This window comes from Rhinoderma darwinii, chromosome 13 (genome assembly GCF_050947455.1).
Source record: "Rhinoderma darwinii isolate aRhiDar2 chromosome 13, aRhiDar2.hap1, whole genome shotgun sequence".
In the NCBI taxonomy this organism is placed as follows: domain Eukaryota; kingdom Metazoa; phylum Chordata; class Amphibia; order Anura; family Rhinodermatidae; genus Rhinoderma; species Rhinoderma darwinii.
In genome coordinates this window covers 15,112,442-15,130,783 of record NC_134699.1, presented here as the reverse complement: position 1 = coordinate 15,130,783, position 18,342 = coordinate 15,112,442, and the positions used below count along the sequence as shown (strand labels likewise).

Below are 18,342 nucleotides of genomic sequence, written 5' to 3'. Positions count from 1 at the left end.
TTTTTTGTGAAACAGCAACTCCCAGCATATCCTTATTATTCGGGCCATGCTGGGAGCTGTAGTGTTACGCTGTACATACCTATACGGCAGGGGTTGCACAAAATTGAACTGTATTTGTGCTGGTGTTGTATTTATGTGCTGAGCTTTGTTCTGGTGTTGTGTATAGAACTATATTGCTTTTAAAATGTACAAATGTTTTTATGCTCGAGTTACATAAAAAGAAATGTGGAAAAAAAATGGCACGTCATTGATTGGTAGAGAAAACACGGCGAGGGAGAAGGAGATGTCGGGAAAGAGTTTGGGGGGGGGGGGCGCCAAACTGAATCGTTGCCCCGGGTGCTGGAGAACCTAGCTACGCATCTGCAATATGTTTCCCTAGCCTAAGTCGGTCATATGTAGAGGCCAGAACAATGTTTTAAAGAACCGAGAATACAGTATTTAAATTATAGAAAAAAAAATAGGCAGGTGGAGCAGCACAGTAGCAAGAAACCAAAACTGCTGGTGCAAAGCTTCGCAGGAGTGAACTCTCCTAATCAGGGGCGTTGCTTAGGGTCTTAAAAGATCAGGGTCACAAGCCCCAAGACATATCGGAGATAGAATATCTGTAAGACTAAGGCTCACATAGCTACACCGCTGGATAGAATTGGATGCATTGTCTCAGCAGACCGTATCATACATGATAGCCTTAGATACATGGCCCCAGCAGACAGTCACACGAGACATAGGGCTCATTCAGACAAGCGGGATTCTTGTCCGTGTGCTGTGCGTTGAAATAATGCACAGTACACGGACTTGTTGATTTCAATAAGGCTATTCACACATGCAGGAGTTCACACGCAGCGAGTGTCCGTTGTGTGAAACTCACTACATGTCCTATGTTAGTGCGTCTTCATGTACCTAGTCGCCCATTGAAGTCAATGGGCGCGTGAAAACCAGGGAAAGCGCAGGAATGACATCCATGTGCTGTCCGTGTTTCAAGCATCAATTACATTGAGAAAAAAAAAAACTGATGTAGAAAGCAACGCACACAACCGGATTTACATGAGTCTTTTACATGCGGAAATCTATCACGCTCGTGTAAATGTAGCCTTACATATAGGGCCCCAGCAGTAAGGGGCAATTTTGGCATTTCTAGGGCCCCAAATGTAGAGAGTTCCCCACACAATGCCCCCTGTATCTAGTGTCACAACCCCCTGTATGGTTTCACACACAGTCTCCCTACCATACATCTCCCTTGTAGACAGTGCCATGCAGTCCCCTGTAGGTAGTCCCGCATACCCACCTTGTCTCAGCAGACAGTACTATACATTGTAGACTTAGATACAGGGCCCCAGTAGTAAGTATCCTCGCACTAACATATGTTCACACCCCCCCCCCCCCACAAAAAAAAGGTAGGTGTATATATATATATATATATATATATATATATATATATATATATATATATATATATATAATCTCCGCACATCCATAGCACTCTGACCCTATAGGCATTGATAGGATTAGATACAGTGGCTTGGCAGACAGTATCACATAGGTTTAGATATAGGGCCCAGCTCACTGACATTGCAGCTCCAGCGCTGGACCCAGGAAAGGTAAGAATAATGGTTTTGCTTTATGTGTTACTAATTTCTTGTTTGCGTTTGTTTTTTTACAGGTTCGGTCGTTGGACTACGTCGGATTCGAGAACTACTTCGATGACCGTTTTTTATTCTCAAAATGGATTGCGGGTTTTGTGGGTGTATCAATAAAATATTTTATCTGTCTTTTCTTCAAAACTTTATTACTACCGCCTTAGTAATGGCTTTGCTGTTTGACCGCGTTCATTACTAAGCGGGGATTAATGTTAGGAGGTGCAGAGGCTAACACTAACCCCCATTATTTCACCGGTACCCACCTCCACTAGGAGTACCGTGAAGACCCGGGTACGATCCAGTACACCACCATTTGTAGTGATGGGTGGGTACTGGGGCAGCCGCAGGCTGGTATTCGGCTGGGAAAAGGCCAGAAACAGTGGCCCTTCCCACCCTGGTAATGCTAGCCTGCTGCTGCTGCTGCTGCTGTGTTGTATCTGGCTGGTTATGAAAAATGGGGGGGCGCCGTGTCGTTTAAAAAAAAGGACGTGTGGTCCCCAATTTTCATAACCAGCCGGATACAACTTTAGCAGCAGCAGCCTAGCATTACCAGGGTGGCAAGGGCCACTGTTTTTGGCCTTTTCCAACCGAATAATACCAGCCTGCGTCTGCCCCAGTGCCCGATCATCACTACAGATGGTCGGGTACTGGATAGTACCCGGGTCTTTACGCTACTCCTAGTGGCGGTGGGTACCGAGGTAATAATGGGGGTTAGTGTTAGCCTCTGCACCTCCTAACATTAAGCCCCACCTTAGTAATGGTCTCTGTCAGCCGGCGGCCATTACTAAGGCGGTGGTAATAAAGTTTCAAAGAAAACACAGATAAAATATTTTATTGAAACACCCACACAACCCTCTAACTATTTTCTTGAAAATAAAAATAGCAGTCATTGAAGTAGTCCAACGACCGAACCTGTAAAAAAACACAAACCCGAAAAAACATTAGTGACACATGTGGTAAGCTTATATACAGGGCCCCAGCAGACAGTAATCTTATACTGTATAAGATTACTGTCTGCTGGGGCCCTGTATCTAAGCCTACTACGTGGTAAGATTAGATACAGGGTCCCTGTGTGACACGGTCTGTTAGACCCTGTATCTAAGCTTAGCTTACCACAAGGCAGACTTAGATACAGGACACCAGCAGACTAACGTTACACTTACCTCCTCTTCGGCTCAGGGTGCAGCGGATGTCCCAACACCATCTAGTATCGTGACGTCATCCGCGGCGCACAGCGTCATAACGTGAGAAGTCAAGACTTCCGCTGCACTCGGGAAGGAAGATGAGTAAGTATGGGTCGTTACTATAGTAACAGGTGCCCATGTATTTGATTACATGGGCTCCAGTTACTATAGTAAATTTTACAGATGCTGTGTGGGCGGCCGCGTCCCGGTCGCATTTGTGACCGCTTCGACCGAATGTGGGAGTGGCCAAAGATCCGGGGCTTGGGCCCCGAAGGCCCGGTGCTAGCAACACCCCGCTCCTGATAGATACCACAAGAAAACAACGAGGAAGCAGAGATTCAAATAAAATACTGGATTTATTCACAGCAATGTTTCACCTTCTCAATGAAGGCATTATCAATGATAATTTTAATAAATAGTTTTTGTTATTTGGAGTGCTGATTTCTCGTTGTCTGCTTGGGATATAAAACAGCCAAACTTTCTGGTAGTCACTTGGCCCAGAATTTGCTCACCCACCTAGGAAAGTGCCAGCTTTAAAGAGAATCTTCCACATCCAAAAGCCCCCAAAATACAATAACCTATATATAGCTTAAGAGACGCTGATTCCAAATCTGCTTTTTGTTATCTTTTTACTCACTTGAATTCCTTCCGCTGGAAGCCCACAAACATCCGCATGAAGTGCACGGCCTGACAAGTCTAAAGGCCCTTTTACACTGGCCAATCAGGCAAACGAGCGTTCACAGAACCCAATAATTGCAGTGTAAATAGGGCAACTATCAGCAAGAGCTCGTTCATCGGCTGAATGCAAAGTTTTAAATGGCCAAAATATAATTGTTGTTGGCAGCACATCTCCGTGCTGCCGACATGATAGAAATGTATGGGGAAGAGCGGTTGGAGTAACGAGCGCTTGTCCCCATACTAGCGCCTTGTGAAAGGAGCAAACGAGCGCCGTACAACGAGCGGTCTATTTTATTGGCGCTCGTTTACACTGCCCACGTCGGGCCATGTAATATCCGCTTTAGTAGTCCTCTCCATTACATTGCCGTGCTTAGTAGTCCTCTCTATGCATCAGCATGCAGCGCGCGGCTCGCTTACAGCGGGGGATTGCTAGTGAGTAGGAAGATAAAAATTGTAGATTCTAAATCCGCATTTTGTAAGCTATTTACGAGTTACTGTAGCTTTAGGGGGGTTTCGGATCGGACAGTGTCTTTAATGGGGTTTCCATCTAAATGGTGTTAGGTTTCGTGAGCCGTCCTGAGAACAAGGCGGTCCTGGTTACCTGTTGTAAGTAGACATGAGCCTGAACTTACGGGTCACTGTCCCGTTATAAAGACCTGCAAGTGAGAATGTTTTTCTATAACTCCCATTCATTTCAATGTGTGTGCAGCCTCCTGTCTTCTTTAAACAGAACCAGAATACTCTTGTTTTTGGGATCAGTGGGGATTTCCAGCTTTTGGTTCTACATTGATCTAGTGTTTAAAAAATGACTGATTGCTGTATCTGAAAATTCTTTCAATGAGGAAGGGGGGGTTTCTATCATAAATACATGGTTCCTGTTTTTTCTTACACATTATTATAGGTGATAATAAGCAATGTAGTGACACATCTATCATTAATGTTAGAAGAATAACAATGTGGTGAAAATTGCGCACACTAACCTAAAACATATGGCACAACTTTTTCTCTTCCTTGTGCCGCCTGATGGTTGTCATACATGTGTGCCTGTGTTTTATGCCAAACAATTGCTCATTCATAGTAAATTTTGTGCAACTTTGATGCATCTTTTTTTTCAAAAATATTTTAGATATGTTTTCTAAAATAAATTTATGCCTGACAAATATGGCCCAAAAAATTAGTCTAAGGCCGTGTTCACACTGAGTTTGACGCGGAAACCGCGCCAAAAAAACGGGCTAAGATGCCTCATTGATTTCAACGGGAGGTGGAGGAGTTTTTTTTTACCACGAGCGGAAAAACAGTTTCGCGGTAAAATGAGTTATGCCCTATCTTCGGCCGTTTATGCCTCTGACCTCCCATTGACATCAATGGCGGCAAACTGTGTGCAGGCAGGTCAAAATCTTCCTCAAAATCCCAAACTGAATTTTGAGGCATAATTTTCCTCCTGCAAAAATACTCGTGTGAACAGGGCCTAAGGCTTCGTTCACATGTCAGTGCTCCGTTCCACGTAGCGCTATGGATTGTCAAAACTACGGAACCCTTGCACAACAGAGACAAAGGGAAACCATTGGCACTGGATCAGTCACCAATGAAATCAAATGGTGATGAAAACGGAAACCTGTGGTTACCATTTGTGTATGTCAGGCCTCCACTCTGATGAAAAGCTCAGACGGAACGTAGCACTGACACAGATGTGAACGAAGCTTAGCCTCTCATTCAGGGCTGCATGTCTTAGCTGGAAGGAATGGCATTATCTACCCATCATTTATTCAACCTATAAAAAAAACACAGATACCTAGAGGTCTGTGTGTATAAAAGTGCAGCGTGCATTGTATTTTTGGGTGTGGATAATTGTGTGTCTTGCTGTGAGGTGCATAACTCACTCAGGGCTGGCTCCGCACATTCCTTATACTGCTCTGGCGTGCAGAACGGAGCATCACCTGGAAACAGAGATGTTTTATAATCACACACGTCAGCAGACAATCAAATAGCTTATGGAATATATACAAATACGTCAATAAATAAATGCCCCCTGCCTCATCAGTTACTATGATGAAGCCTAGGAAGGGCCAACCACACATTTGTAGGTGCCGATCTCACCTGGCATGTGTACCATTTTGCAGTTGCAGTTCTCCACAATGTATCTGGTTTCACAGTCAATTCTGCATGCGGAGATACTGTATACTGGGAAAAAATCCGAACCCAGGTCGGAAAATCGACAAACACCCCATGGAGAAGGGAGGAACGTCAGCTGCGAGGAGAGACCAGAATGTAGAGAGGATAGAAAAGGAAGAAGAAGATTAGTACAACTGGTCAGCGGTTACTGCTGTAAATAGTGTCTGCAATATATCCCTGTACACAGCGAGAAACGAGCTTATAGTATATCTGAATATGCAGGCAACACAATGCAGTAAGTAGCAGTCATATTCCGACCAAAACATGAATTCTACACACGGATCAGTGATTCCAAGTGTTGTTCAACATGTGGCTAAACTGCCTCTGTTATGTACAGATGAAGGGTACGATGTGCCCAGACAAGTGTGATCGCACCAGCCAGTGATACTAGATCAATACCTGCCAGCATAACCGGACGATACTTCCAACATCTCTATCATCCCTTTGTGCATACATATTTATTTTAGTCTATTGCATGTGTATGGCGGGATGTGCCATAAGATCCATCTGTGACTTACAGTAAAAGCAACTCCAGCTCTTTACCTTATAGTGTTCAACAGGTCTGGATTGAGTAATTGGAGTAGGAACGTAAAATTATTAATTTTAATTTGTGTGACAAGCTCAGTGTACAGACTAATGCATATGTGTGTGTAGATTTAAGCAGAATTTATTATGCCTGCCTCACATCTAGTGGTGTCTGCTGCAGTCTTGTAATATATGTGAGAGCAGCTGCAGGAGCCGGCGCTCGCATAGTCCCCAGTCGATTCCTCCCTGTGCTTTCCATTTCTGAATATTTCATAGCTACATCTTTTTCATTTAAACGGCAGCACTCGGTCTTGTCTGGTTTATTCTATCAGTAATAGCTTTGCCGCTTAGGTTTTATAAAATTAGGCAATTGCTTTAAACCCTTTATAGCGGAGGATATTTTACACCAAATATCACAGTAGATCATGTGTTGAAGCAGGTTATGTCAATCCTAATGACATTCAGATAGGGTCATGTACTATATACTATCAACGTTTGCACAATAAATTCATTTAGACTGTGAAAATGTTCAAATGTACTGTTGTATGTTACATTTGTTATAACTGTAAAGGGATTCAAAAAGTTTAGACTGGTATATCCCATCACTTCTTCCCTGCGGATTACGTACCTCAAATCAACAGCAATTTACAGTACAATAAGAGTGGATGAGGTTTTGTCCACTTTTAGCGGGAAAACCCTGCATTAAAATCAGTGCCTACTGTGGGTTATCAACTCCGGAGCACATTCTTCCTTGAATGGAAAAGCCGCAGATTCTAACTGCGGATTTCACCCTTTGCAATGCACGTCAAACTCTGCATGTAACACGTGCAGATTTTGCAGCGGATTCTCTTATTCTAAGTCAGAAGTTTGTTCCATACATGTGAATGGGTTTGTTTATGCAGCAAGTGCCCATTTCTACAAACCCCATTCCCATCTATCGGCTGCATTTCTAACTTCGGAAATTTTCTGTAACAGAAATCTGCCAGGTGTGAACATTCTCTAAATAAAGCTACAGTGAGATCTGCAGCATATGACATTTAAAACTCTGATTGCTCCTCAACATATGCTAGACCAGTGGTTCCCAAACCTGAGGCCAGGACCCACGTTTAGCCAAGACTTTTTGTTTGGGACACCCCCACCACCGTACTCTGCCCCATTTCGTCTGACATGCGTAGTTAGAAGCCGGTACTTCGCTCCATTCAAAAAATAATCCCCTGCAACGTCAAAAACAACGATTGTGCAGGCGGGGGAGGGAGCAGGCTCAAGGTATCCTACTGATGTGTCACGTGACGAGACCCATCCATCAGAGGCGTAACTAGGAGTTTAGCACAGGGGAGGCAAAACACATCTGAGTGTGCCCCCGACACAATATAATGACCCCTTACTGGCCCCCACACATTATAATGCACCGATAGCTGCCCTCCGCAAAGGATAATGCCCCAATAACTGCCCCCCCCCCACACACTATAATGCCCCTAAAGTTGCACCCCATACAGTATATTGTCCCCATAGCTGCCCCACATACCCAGTAGAATGCCCTCAGTGGCGAATAAAAAAAACAAAAAACTCACCTATTCCCAGTCCTACGACGAGTGGAGGAGATCCCTCTGCTCCTCACACTCACGGCCACTTCACATTCGGAATGCTGAAGCAGGGAGCGGACAGTTCCTTGCTTTAGCATTGGATTCAACTAACAACGGTGAGTGGCTTGCGACCCCCATGGATGTCTGGGCACACATCTGCCACTATGTACAGCTACGTGACTGCCATGCTATCAAACTCTCCGTTTTAGAATCTGCACTACGTTGCTCGTCTTCTCTCTGCTGTCATGGAAGGGTAAATAGTAGGAGGACTGTTACTTCCACTTGGAGATTTTGGGATCACTCATTTTATTATGTAGGCAAGAAAGTGTTTATTTTCGATTTTTAGCTGTAGAGAAAGAAAAAATGTACATGGTGCATCATCCCAAAATAATCAAAATATGACGTGAAAATGAGCGCGGTGCTCAGCTGGTGGCATTGTGCTAGGAGCACAACGTCCTTGTAGACTGTAATTGAGGGAGGTCTGCAGCCTGGGATTATTCCGGTGACCCGTAGGGTATTTTAGATTTTTGGACCATTTATAACTCGTAAAGAGGTTTTCTAGGATTCCAAACATGGGACGGTTTTTTTTTTCTGCCAGAAATAGTGCCAATCTTGTCCATTAAGTGAACGGAGCGGAGCTGCAATACCAGACACAGGCAACGGGCAAGAATGGTGCTATTTTAGGAGACAGATGCTTTAAATTAGGCAGTGATTTTGGGCTATGGAGAATGAACAGGTAAATCTTAAGATTCAGATTTTTGGTATGTGCAGTACATTTGGGAATGGTTTGTTGGGTTAATTATAGCAGTCATGTTAGTTTTGTTTAAACAGGAATATTTAATAAACCTTCAGTGCATAATCATTTTCTATGTAATGAACTAAAGCACAACAAGGAACGCTGACTTACAAGATATAATACAGCTTTAGATACACAAAATATAGTAGTAAGACAACTGCTCTACAGCCTGTGACCAGCCTTTCTGCCATCCAAAGCGGTGTCATGTGAATTTTAATGAAAAGTAGCATCACTTTAAATTCCCCACAACAAGCTTACTTAGAAGTCTCAGAAGGGAAAAAAATAATGAATACTGTCCCTCTTCTCCATGCTTCCAATTATGTGATATTACTTAAAGGGGTATTCCAAACTCATACATTTATGACGCATTCACAGGTGGGACCTATGTGGGGAACCTCTTCAATCATTCTCCGCCTGGATGGAACAGTTGGTGTCTAGTTTACCAGGTGGGTTGTGGGACCCCCATTCTCCACATAGGTTCAGCTCCCACCTCTATGACCTGCCCCTATCACTATATTCACATTGGCTTTACCATGTAAGGTTGTCATAATGTCTAAACTAAATCCATCCAGAAACATATTTATACAGTAATTTCAGCTTTCATCTGTTCTAGCGTTGATCCATCAATAGATATTCTCACTGTACTTCAAAGAAAGGTGCATCATAAAGAAATAAGGTAATACAGTAGGGCAGTATTGTGTTTGCTTGGCCTTAGGACTTGGATAGTTTATGATACCCGGAGGCTCAATAGCAGGTAATCAAAATGGACAAGTTTAATTAAGAAACAATTCAATTACTAGAGTGATGACTCAGCCTAAGGGACGAGATTATGTGCACAATAAAAAACCGGATAGGACATGAAGAGCGATTCCACTCATCACAGAAACAAAAGTGACACTATGTTGCAGAATTTATACACGTTCATGTGCTCACAATGTATGATGAGGTTATCCTTATGACAGAATGAAGGGGATTTATCCTGTGCTCCAGCATGCAAGAGTCTTTCAAAGTGACTGTGTGCATACAACTTTACCATACAAATTTAGGCTAGGGGTAAATTATATCCCAACGGATAGAAATAACTTAAGCGAGGCTTAATTGAGTTTTATAACGTGGGTTGACACGAGGGTCGGCCACAGCTTTATTTATATATTTATTTATTTTCCTTGTTTTAACAATAAACCAGTTGTAAAAGATATTCAATATATATATATACACACACACAACAATTTGTTACCCGAATGCCAGCCCGCCTATGGAAGGGCATGTAGGTCAGACCTTTTTCCAAACACCGCCTGCTGTGACAATTTCCAAAACACAGAACACATGTACCCAAAACAGCTAAGAAAAAACAATGTATACAATGACAAATCCCCGCGAATACAAAATGTATATATATATATACACAATTATTTTTTTTTTTAAATGGTGCAAGTGTTCTCTCTCATTTATATATATTTTTTATTTTATTTTGGAAAACAGACTTAGAAATAAACAGAAAATAAGGAAAGGGTGGTACAAGTAACGGCCAAAAGAGGAAGAGGTCTTCCAGCCCTTCCCTTATAAACCAAGAAAGTGTTTATAAGGGAGGAGCGGAGTCAATGTCTTTTCATTCTCTGGACACTCCAGGAAAAGTTAATGTGGGAGTAAGTGACAGCACAGCGTGATCTCGCAAAATCACGCTGTGCTGTGAATACAGCTGAACATAAATGAAAAGAAGTGTATGACGCAGATTGGTCACTGATTGGTCAGAATCATACACTTCTCTTTACAACGCCCACTTGGGCATTAGGAACAAATTCGCATAACACTTAAAATGCTCATAACTTAGTAAAAAATAAACATTTAAAAAAAAAAACATCACATTACTTATCTACATTAAAGCGCCTATTAGATTAGGTAGAAGATAGGGCAGTTATAAACTGGTGACAGAGCCTCTTTAAGCTACCCCAGCGATACAGCACCCATTGAGTCACATGGTTGAAAAAACTAAAATTGGCTGTGTCCTTAAGGGGTAAATAGGACTATAAGGGTAAGTTCACACGTAGTGTAAATACTGCAGATTTTCTACAACGGATTTCATTGCGGAAAATCCATAGCATAATACAGTCGCAGCAAATTGGATGAAATTTGAACAAATCTCATCCACATGCAGCGTAAATGCTGAGCGGAAAAAACGCGGAGAAATTGATCTGCAGTTTTTTAATCCATAGAATGTCAATTGTAATTGCGTAATCGCTGCTTATTTGTTGTGAGTTTTCCCCATTGAATTAGATAGGGAGGTAATATGCGCAACAAATAGCAGATGTTGCCTTTTTTTGCAGTTGAAAAGCAGCGATTCTGCTGCAAAATAAAACAGAACTTCGAAAAAAATATATCTTATACTTTCCCAGAATTCTGTGTTTCTTCGTCCAGGCTGGCCTCCTGGGATGATGTTTTATACTATGACCGCTGCAGCTAATCACAGGCTGCAGCTAATCACGTGGGATGAAACGTCACTCCAAGAGGCCAGGCTGCAGAACGACAGAGGAACGCGTCGCCTTGGCTATGCAAGTATGAATTTTTTTTAAGGTGCAGTTTTCCCGCAGCAGACATTCTGGTCGAAAAACTGCATCAGAATTGTGCGTTTTTCGGCCGGAATTCCCTGCAGTGCACAGGGCGTATACGTTGTGTACTTTTACAAAGCGTATCCGCCCTGTGTGAACATACCTTTAGAATGAGGTTATCCAGGAGACATAGGATTATGTCAGTCCGTCTCTGCCTGCAATACAAAGTCACCTCTGTACTAAGCTCAAGAAGGAGATACATAAACCATGAGCCAAGTGCAGGGACCAGAGAGCAAAGAATTAGCACTAACATGTAAGAGTAAGCTGCATGACTAAGGGATTTAGCGGAGAATTGGTTTTTGAATAACCAGAAGTCGGTGCAGGGATTTGTACAGTAGGCAGGAATATCAGATAAGGAGCGGTGATTGTCTGAATGTTTTGGCCACTCCAGTGTAGATGAAGTACTGCGGAGACAGAAGAGATGGCAGCAGTCTAGACGCAAGAAGCAAGTGGATTAGAGTCTTTGTAGAGTAAAAGGCTTTAAGGAATGCATTTTAAAGATGTTCACAGGTGAAGGCAGCAGGACGTGGCAGGAGATTCGCTGTGTAGAAAGAAAGCGGGGGCAGATTAAAAGAATATGTAGAAGGATGAGACTTGGCAGAGGGAATGTTGATGCAGTTGGCAGTGGAAGAAATAGTCATCCGAGTAAATCTCTTCTATGATCTTACTTATTTACGGACAACCAATGTACTGAAGTGTACGCTGCATGCAATTATGTATCTGGCCGTGCAAACAATAGAAGTGATGAATGTCCATTGTGGTGATGACCGTTCTGAGTCAGGAACATGAATGAGTAAACAATGTGCAATAGAGCGTGAGACAGTGCGCACGTTTCCTCATGCAATCTCAGAGTGCGACAGGATGGCACATTACCCATGTGACACTAATGCCAGGCAGACAGGTGAGGGATGTTTTTTTCTATGCCATGGAAGAGAACATCTTTGGCAATTTTCCACATCACTACATGAATGCAGCATTGTACCCTAACTTGGTGAATCTTCCACATTTTAGATTGTATCATTTTACTTGTGCTGAGCAACAAATTGTTTTTAGCGACGTGCCTTTTATGAGCTTTTTCTGTCACCACAGGCTCTAGAACAATAGGAATATTCCAGCATTTCACAGGTTATTGTGCTGTCAAAATCTCTGCACGTGTAAAAGGAACATTAGAACTGCTGTTCTCTCATCTGAATCAACATTGCATCTATTAAACCTGAAGTAACTCACAGGAGAATGAACACTCCAGATGTAGCAGTGAAATCCGCAGCATTCCCACAATAGAACAGGCATGCTGCTGATTTGAAAATCCCTAGCATGCCCACAGATAGCAAGTCCACTACCGGTAGATGGGGTTTGGAAAATTCCACTATGTCTTAATATGACAAAAATATAAAACTATAAGGATATGGAACAAGTTAGGGCCAATCAACATTCCACACTGAATGTATAACTACAACATGAATGTACATGAATTGTATATCTCACAATCTAAGCGGCAAGCGCATGTACATTATTTCATGAACAGGTAAAGTGCATCAAAAGGACAGAAAAAAAATGCAGTGTGTGTGTGTCCTACCGGATAGGTGTGTGTCCTACCGGATCAGTAGATCGATAAAAGCACAGCAGTCTAAACACACTGAGTTTAATGGCACCCAATTAGAAATGGATAGTCAAAAGTCCAAACTAGCAGAAGAGTTCCATGAGCCTGGAGGCTGCTGATCACACTTCCCTTACCTTTACTTAGGTAAGATACTTCAACTTGTCCTACTCATGGAACTATTCTGTGTGGAATGTTGATCGGCCCCAACTTGTTCCATATCCTTTTAATTTTATATTTTTGTCGTTTTTAATATATATTCAAAAGGTACTTTTTATACGCCTACTGATGCGATTAGGTTTTTAGGGCTCCTGTTAGGTCAAATATCAGTTTAATATATGAATGCAGAGTCAAAACCACGTTCCAACATTTTGCACTCTATTTTGGTTTGTTCATGACTTAATATGGCCTAAGGCCTCATGCACACTACCGCATTGACTGTGCAGTCTGTAAAACTACCGGTCCATTGCGGCCAGTCAGGCCGCAAAAAAAACGCTTGTTGTGCATTCACATGGATCGGTGTGGTGAATTGTTGTGGATCCGTAAGTCCGGATGAAACACGGATCCACAACAATTCACCAGTATTGGTGACTCCACAAATCCGGACTGTAAAATGACTTGTCCTGAGTTTTTGCTATCCGGATTTGCGGCCCCCACACCGATCCATGTGAATCACGGTCGTGTGTGCCAGGCCATAGAAAATAATGGGTCCGCAAAAATACAGTCGTGCGCATGAAGCCTAAATATCCTGTAATAACTGTACAGGTTTGTTCCTCTACATTTGTCAGTTTGAGTTTAGCCACGTTATAAATATTAATTTCATGTCGTTACATGAAAAGTTACATATTTTCCCATAGGGTGTCTTCAGAAATAGTGCCTACCCTGCCCAAACTAACTTTAGGGGGGGGGGAGTACCATGTAAAAGATAGCGGCGCATTGATGGACTCAGTCACGTGATATATCGCGTGACCACTGAGTCCACAGCATTCCTACCTGTGCAGTCAGAAATAATAGCTTGTGTATGCCTGTACTTGGCTATACCGTAATATCACGTGGCTGCCAAGTCTATCAATTCGCTTCTCTGACTTTTAAATTAAAACTGGTGACAAGTTGTGACCTCTGCTAGCGATTTTTAAGGCAAAGGGCAACAATATTTGGTGATCTGGTCATAATTATTTATTTATATGCTCATAAAATGCAGAATATACATAGAGTCAGGATCTGTGCGTTTCTACCTTTTCATTTCAGTTAGCAATGAAAAGGTAGAAACTGTTCAAGTTTTAAGTCCACGCTTGGCTTTATTGCAGTCCAAAAATAAACAAGTGCTTATTGAGCATACAAGACTTGCAGTACAGACAAAAAAAACACCCGTCTGCGCTATTGATTCCATCAAAAACTACGGAACATTGTCACAACAGTGACAAACTGACACCATTAGCTAGGTTTCCATCACCATTGAGTTCAATGGTGAGGGAAAGGTAAGCTAAGGTTTCCGTTTTCCTTTCCATTGAGGGGTTAACCAGACGGAAACCTCAGACGGAACCTCTCAACGGAAAGAAACGGTGATGTGAACAGGCCCAAACTGAGAGTGAGATATACACCCCCTCCAGTATTTTTCCTACTGCAGGCTTAAAATGTAAATTTGAGATATCAGGATATAGTTACAATATATAACTAATCTGGTAAATAAGTTCCTCTCCTCCCTCCATGTTTGTTAATTTTGGGTAGAATATGTAACTCTCATAGTTAAAGACAATGTGTCCTCAGAAAATTACCTATTTAATTGTTAGGTTTAATTTTCTATGTTATCTATATTTAAAAATCCTAAAATCTTGCAGTTTTCACTCTGGCCACTGAGCCTCACAATAGACTGACACTTCCTGTTCTGTAGAGATCACTTCTCCTTAGTCATCTAATTATAATCACAGGCAGGATTAAGGGGGTTTTACACAGGACGATTATCGGGCAGTCGAGTGTTCATAGAACGCTTGTTGCCGATAATTGCCGTGTAAACAGGGGAACGATCAGCAGATAAACGAGCAACCGCTCGATAATTTGCTGGTTGTACAGTTTTAAAAAAGTGAAATATTATCGTTGTCGGCAGCACATCTCCCTGTGTAAACAGGGGGACGCGCTGCTGACATGATAATGTATGGGGACGAACTATTGGAGTAATGACCGCTTGTACCCATCCATAGCTCGGTGTGACAAGAGAAAACGAGCGACGATCAATGTGGTCTCGTTGATCGGCGCTCGCTGCACCGGCTGCTTTAAAAGGGCCTTTAAACCCTTAACGACCGCCCACCGTCTTTTGATGTCAGGCGGTGCATGTACTCAGTCTACAGCGACGCCTTTTGGCGTCGCTGTAGTAGAGTGGGTTTAACGGCACCCTGGTGACATCTGCACTAAAAACCGGCTGTAAGTAACAGGTCCGGTTCTTAGTGCAGCCATCAGGACCTGCCGATTTCGTCGTAACAGCACGTGACTGCTGTGACAGCCAATCACAGCGGTCACATGCTGTTACTGCGTACAGAGCCGCCGGGAGTGTCTAAATGACAGCTCCTGCTCTAAGAACGAGCTGTTGCTAGCAGCTCTGTTCTTAGAGCAGTGATCAGGAGCCAATAGTATTGGTTCCTGATCTTGTGATCACTATGAGATCCAATCAGTGATCACTACTGTAAAATAAAAGTAAAAACATGTATCTGTTTCTCCTCACTGTTCTAGCTGTGGAGAGAAACAGATACAAGTGTGTCAGTGTCCCCACACAAAATCACTTGTCCCTTACAGTTTATTAAAAAGAAAAAAAAATATTTTCAGTATTTTATAGTATATACATATATATACATATATATATATATAAATATAAATTTACTGTATATACTAAGAATCGTACTATAAACTACTTTCTTTTTAGGGTACGCTGTTAGACGCGGCGTGTACGCTGTTAGGCCTCATGCACACGACCGTAGCCGTGTGCACGGCCGTGATTTTCGGGTCGGCCGGCTGCGGACTGTCAGTCGCAGGCCGCCCGCAAATCGCGGGACATGCACATGGCTGCCATCATTGTTTTCAATGAGCCCGGACCGCAGAACAGGGCCGTAATAAGACATGCCCGTTCTTTCTGCGGTCCGGGCTCCCGGGCCGTGCAAGGACCGCAAAAACTACGGTTGTGTGCATGGCCCCACAGAAAAGAATGGGGCCGCAATTCTCCCGTGGATTTTCGGGGGAATTGCGGCCGCAAAAACACGTTCGTGTGCATGGGGCCTTAGACGGCGTAGGGTGCTGTTCTGGGCTTGGGTTTACGGTATGTGTTAGGCATAGGGTTTAGGTTTGAAAAAAAAATAAAATTAAAATAAAAAAGTTTAATTCTTTTAGTGTTCTTAGTTGATTAGGCTTCATGCACACAACCGTGCTCGTAATTACGACTCGTAATTACGAGCACGGCCGCGGGCAGCCGGCCGCTTTTGCGAGCCGTGCTGTCATTATAAAGTATAGCAGCACGGCCCGTAAAATAGAATAGAACATGTTCTATTTTTTTTTAACGGCACGGGCACCTTCCCGTGAGAAAACGGGAAGGTACCCGTGGGTAACAGAAGTCTATGAGCCCGTTATTGCAGGTCGTAATTACGACCCGCAATAACGGGTGTTTTTACGGTCGTGTGCATGAGGCCTTAGTTGATAAAAAAAAAATTAACCGCTAGTTCCATTTATTATTTGCGGTTTAGACTGTATTATCATTATGGCTGCCAGAAGATACAGCGTTGAGGAAGCCTATCAGATGCTATGCTCAGATACGGATTCTGCATCTGAAGTTGAGCTTTTAGGGTATGTGCACACGTAGTGACCAAAAACGTCTGAAAATACGGAGCCGTTTTCAAGGGAAAACAAACCCTGATTTTCAGACGTTTGTTGAGCAACTCACGGTTTTCGCTGCGTTTTTTACGTCCGTTTTTGGAGCTGTTTTCATTGGAGTCTGAGAAAACGGCTCCAAAAACGTCCAAAGAAGTGTCCTGCACTTCTTTTGACGAGGCTGTATTTTTACGCGTCGTCGTTTGACAGCTGTCAAACGACGACGCATAAATGACAGGTTGTCTGCACAGTACGTCGGCAAACCCATTCAAATGAATGGGCAGATGTTTGCCGACGTATTGTAGCCCTATTTTCAGACGTAAAACAAGGCATAATACGCCTCGTTTACGTCTGAAAATAGGTAGTGTGAACCCAGCCTTACTTGAAAGCGACAGCGAAAGTGTCGCTTCAAGGGATTCTATGGATATGAGACCCAGCACCAGTGATATGGGAGACAGTGCAGTTGCCACAACGTCCGTTCAAAGTGCAGCCCCTGAAATTGCACAACCCCACCAAACCGATTTAGTGTGGGAACCCACGAGTTTATTTTCTCCCACCATAAATGACTTTATTGCTACTCTATTGCAGTACATTGCCAATAAGCCTTAGTCACCTAATGCCAGGTTGTGGAATCCGACAAATTTCAAAGGGCGTCTCTCATTCCGTCAATTCATACCCTCAAAAAGTGCAAAATACGGGGTAAAGATCTACAAGTTATGTGAAAGCACTACTGGCTACACATGTGCATTTAAGATCTACGAGGGTAAAGACAGTGAATTTAATCCACCAGGCTGCCCTCCAAATATTGGTACCACTGGTAAGATTGTGTGGGATTTAATTGGCCCTTTCCTACACAAGGGGTATCATGTATACACGGACAGTTTTTATACCAGTGTGCCATTGTTTAGCGCCCTTCATTGTGCCAACACCAGAGCCTGTGGCACAATACGCAGGAATCGCAAAGGTTTCCCACGTCAACTTGTGGATAAAAAACTACGAAAGGGGGAGTCATGCGCTTTTCAAATTGAGAAGATGCTGGCTTTAAAATTTTGTGACCGCAAGGACGTCTACATGATCAGCACTGTCCATTCAAGTGCAACAGCAACTATTAGAGAACGTGGGGCCTCTGCAGATAGACAAAAGCCTGTGTGTGTCATCGGCTATAACAAATTCAAGTTGCGATGCAGAACGCATTTGTCCTGTACAAAAAAAATCAGCGGGCAGGGCGACATTCTTTGAATTTCAGGAGAAAGTGATTGAAGATCTCCTATTTCAATCTGCAGACCAGAGAGTAGTCCATGAGTCAGAGGATGTACACCGACTTGTTGAAAAACATTTTTTACACCCCATCCCTTCAACATCTAACCAAAAATACTCCAAAAAACGGTGTCGGGTCTGCAGCAAACGAGGACAGCGAAGTGAGTCACAATATTATTGTTCCGCTTGTCCTTCCAACCCTGGTCTATGCATAAGTCCCTGTTTTGTCCTTATCAATACACTATGGGCTTTATTACAGTTTTGTTCGGGTTTTTGGTGGACCTCTTACACCCGACAATACTTCTAGAAATAGCGACATTAATTTGGGGAGTAGTGGTCCTTTACTGTATCTATACATACGGTGTGGGACACTGCCCCTTTATATATTCTACAGGTGATTGGTTGTTTTGTGCACATGGCGGTTCCTACCTTGCCGGGCAGGGGCTTGTTATGGTGTACCG

The 18,342-nt window shown here is 43.0% G+C and overlaps 1 protein-coding gene and 1 long non-coding RNA gene across 3 annotated transcripts in view; one reads left to right on the top strand and one right to left on the bottom strand.

The window, feature by feature from the left end:
- The window catches only part of ASIC2 (acid sensing ion channel subunit 2), a 461,929-nt gene that overhangs the window by 16,004 nt on the left and 427,583 nt on the right, over positions 1-18,342 (bottom strand). For both annotated transcript variants that reach the window (XM_075846993.1, XM_075846992.1), the window contains exons 4-5: positions 5,594-5,744; positions 5,377-5,433 (exon numbers count right to left, since the gene is read on the bottom strand). In XM_075846993.1, coding sequence (XP_075703108.1) covers positions 5,377-5,433; positions 5,594-5,744 — 208 coding nt within the window. The remainder of the gene's footprint in view (positions 1-5,376; positions 5,434-5,593; positions 5,745-18,342) is intronic.
- LOC142666799 (uncharacterized) overlaps positions 1-18,342 on the top strand; it is a 273,154-nt gene that overhangs the window by 246,772 nt on the left and 8,040 nt on the right. The window lies entirely within an intron of this gene.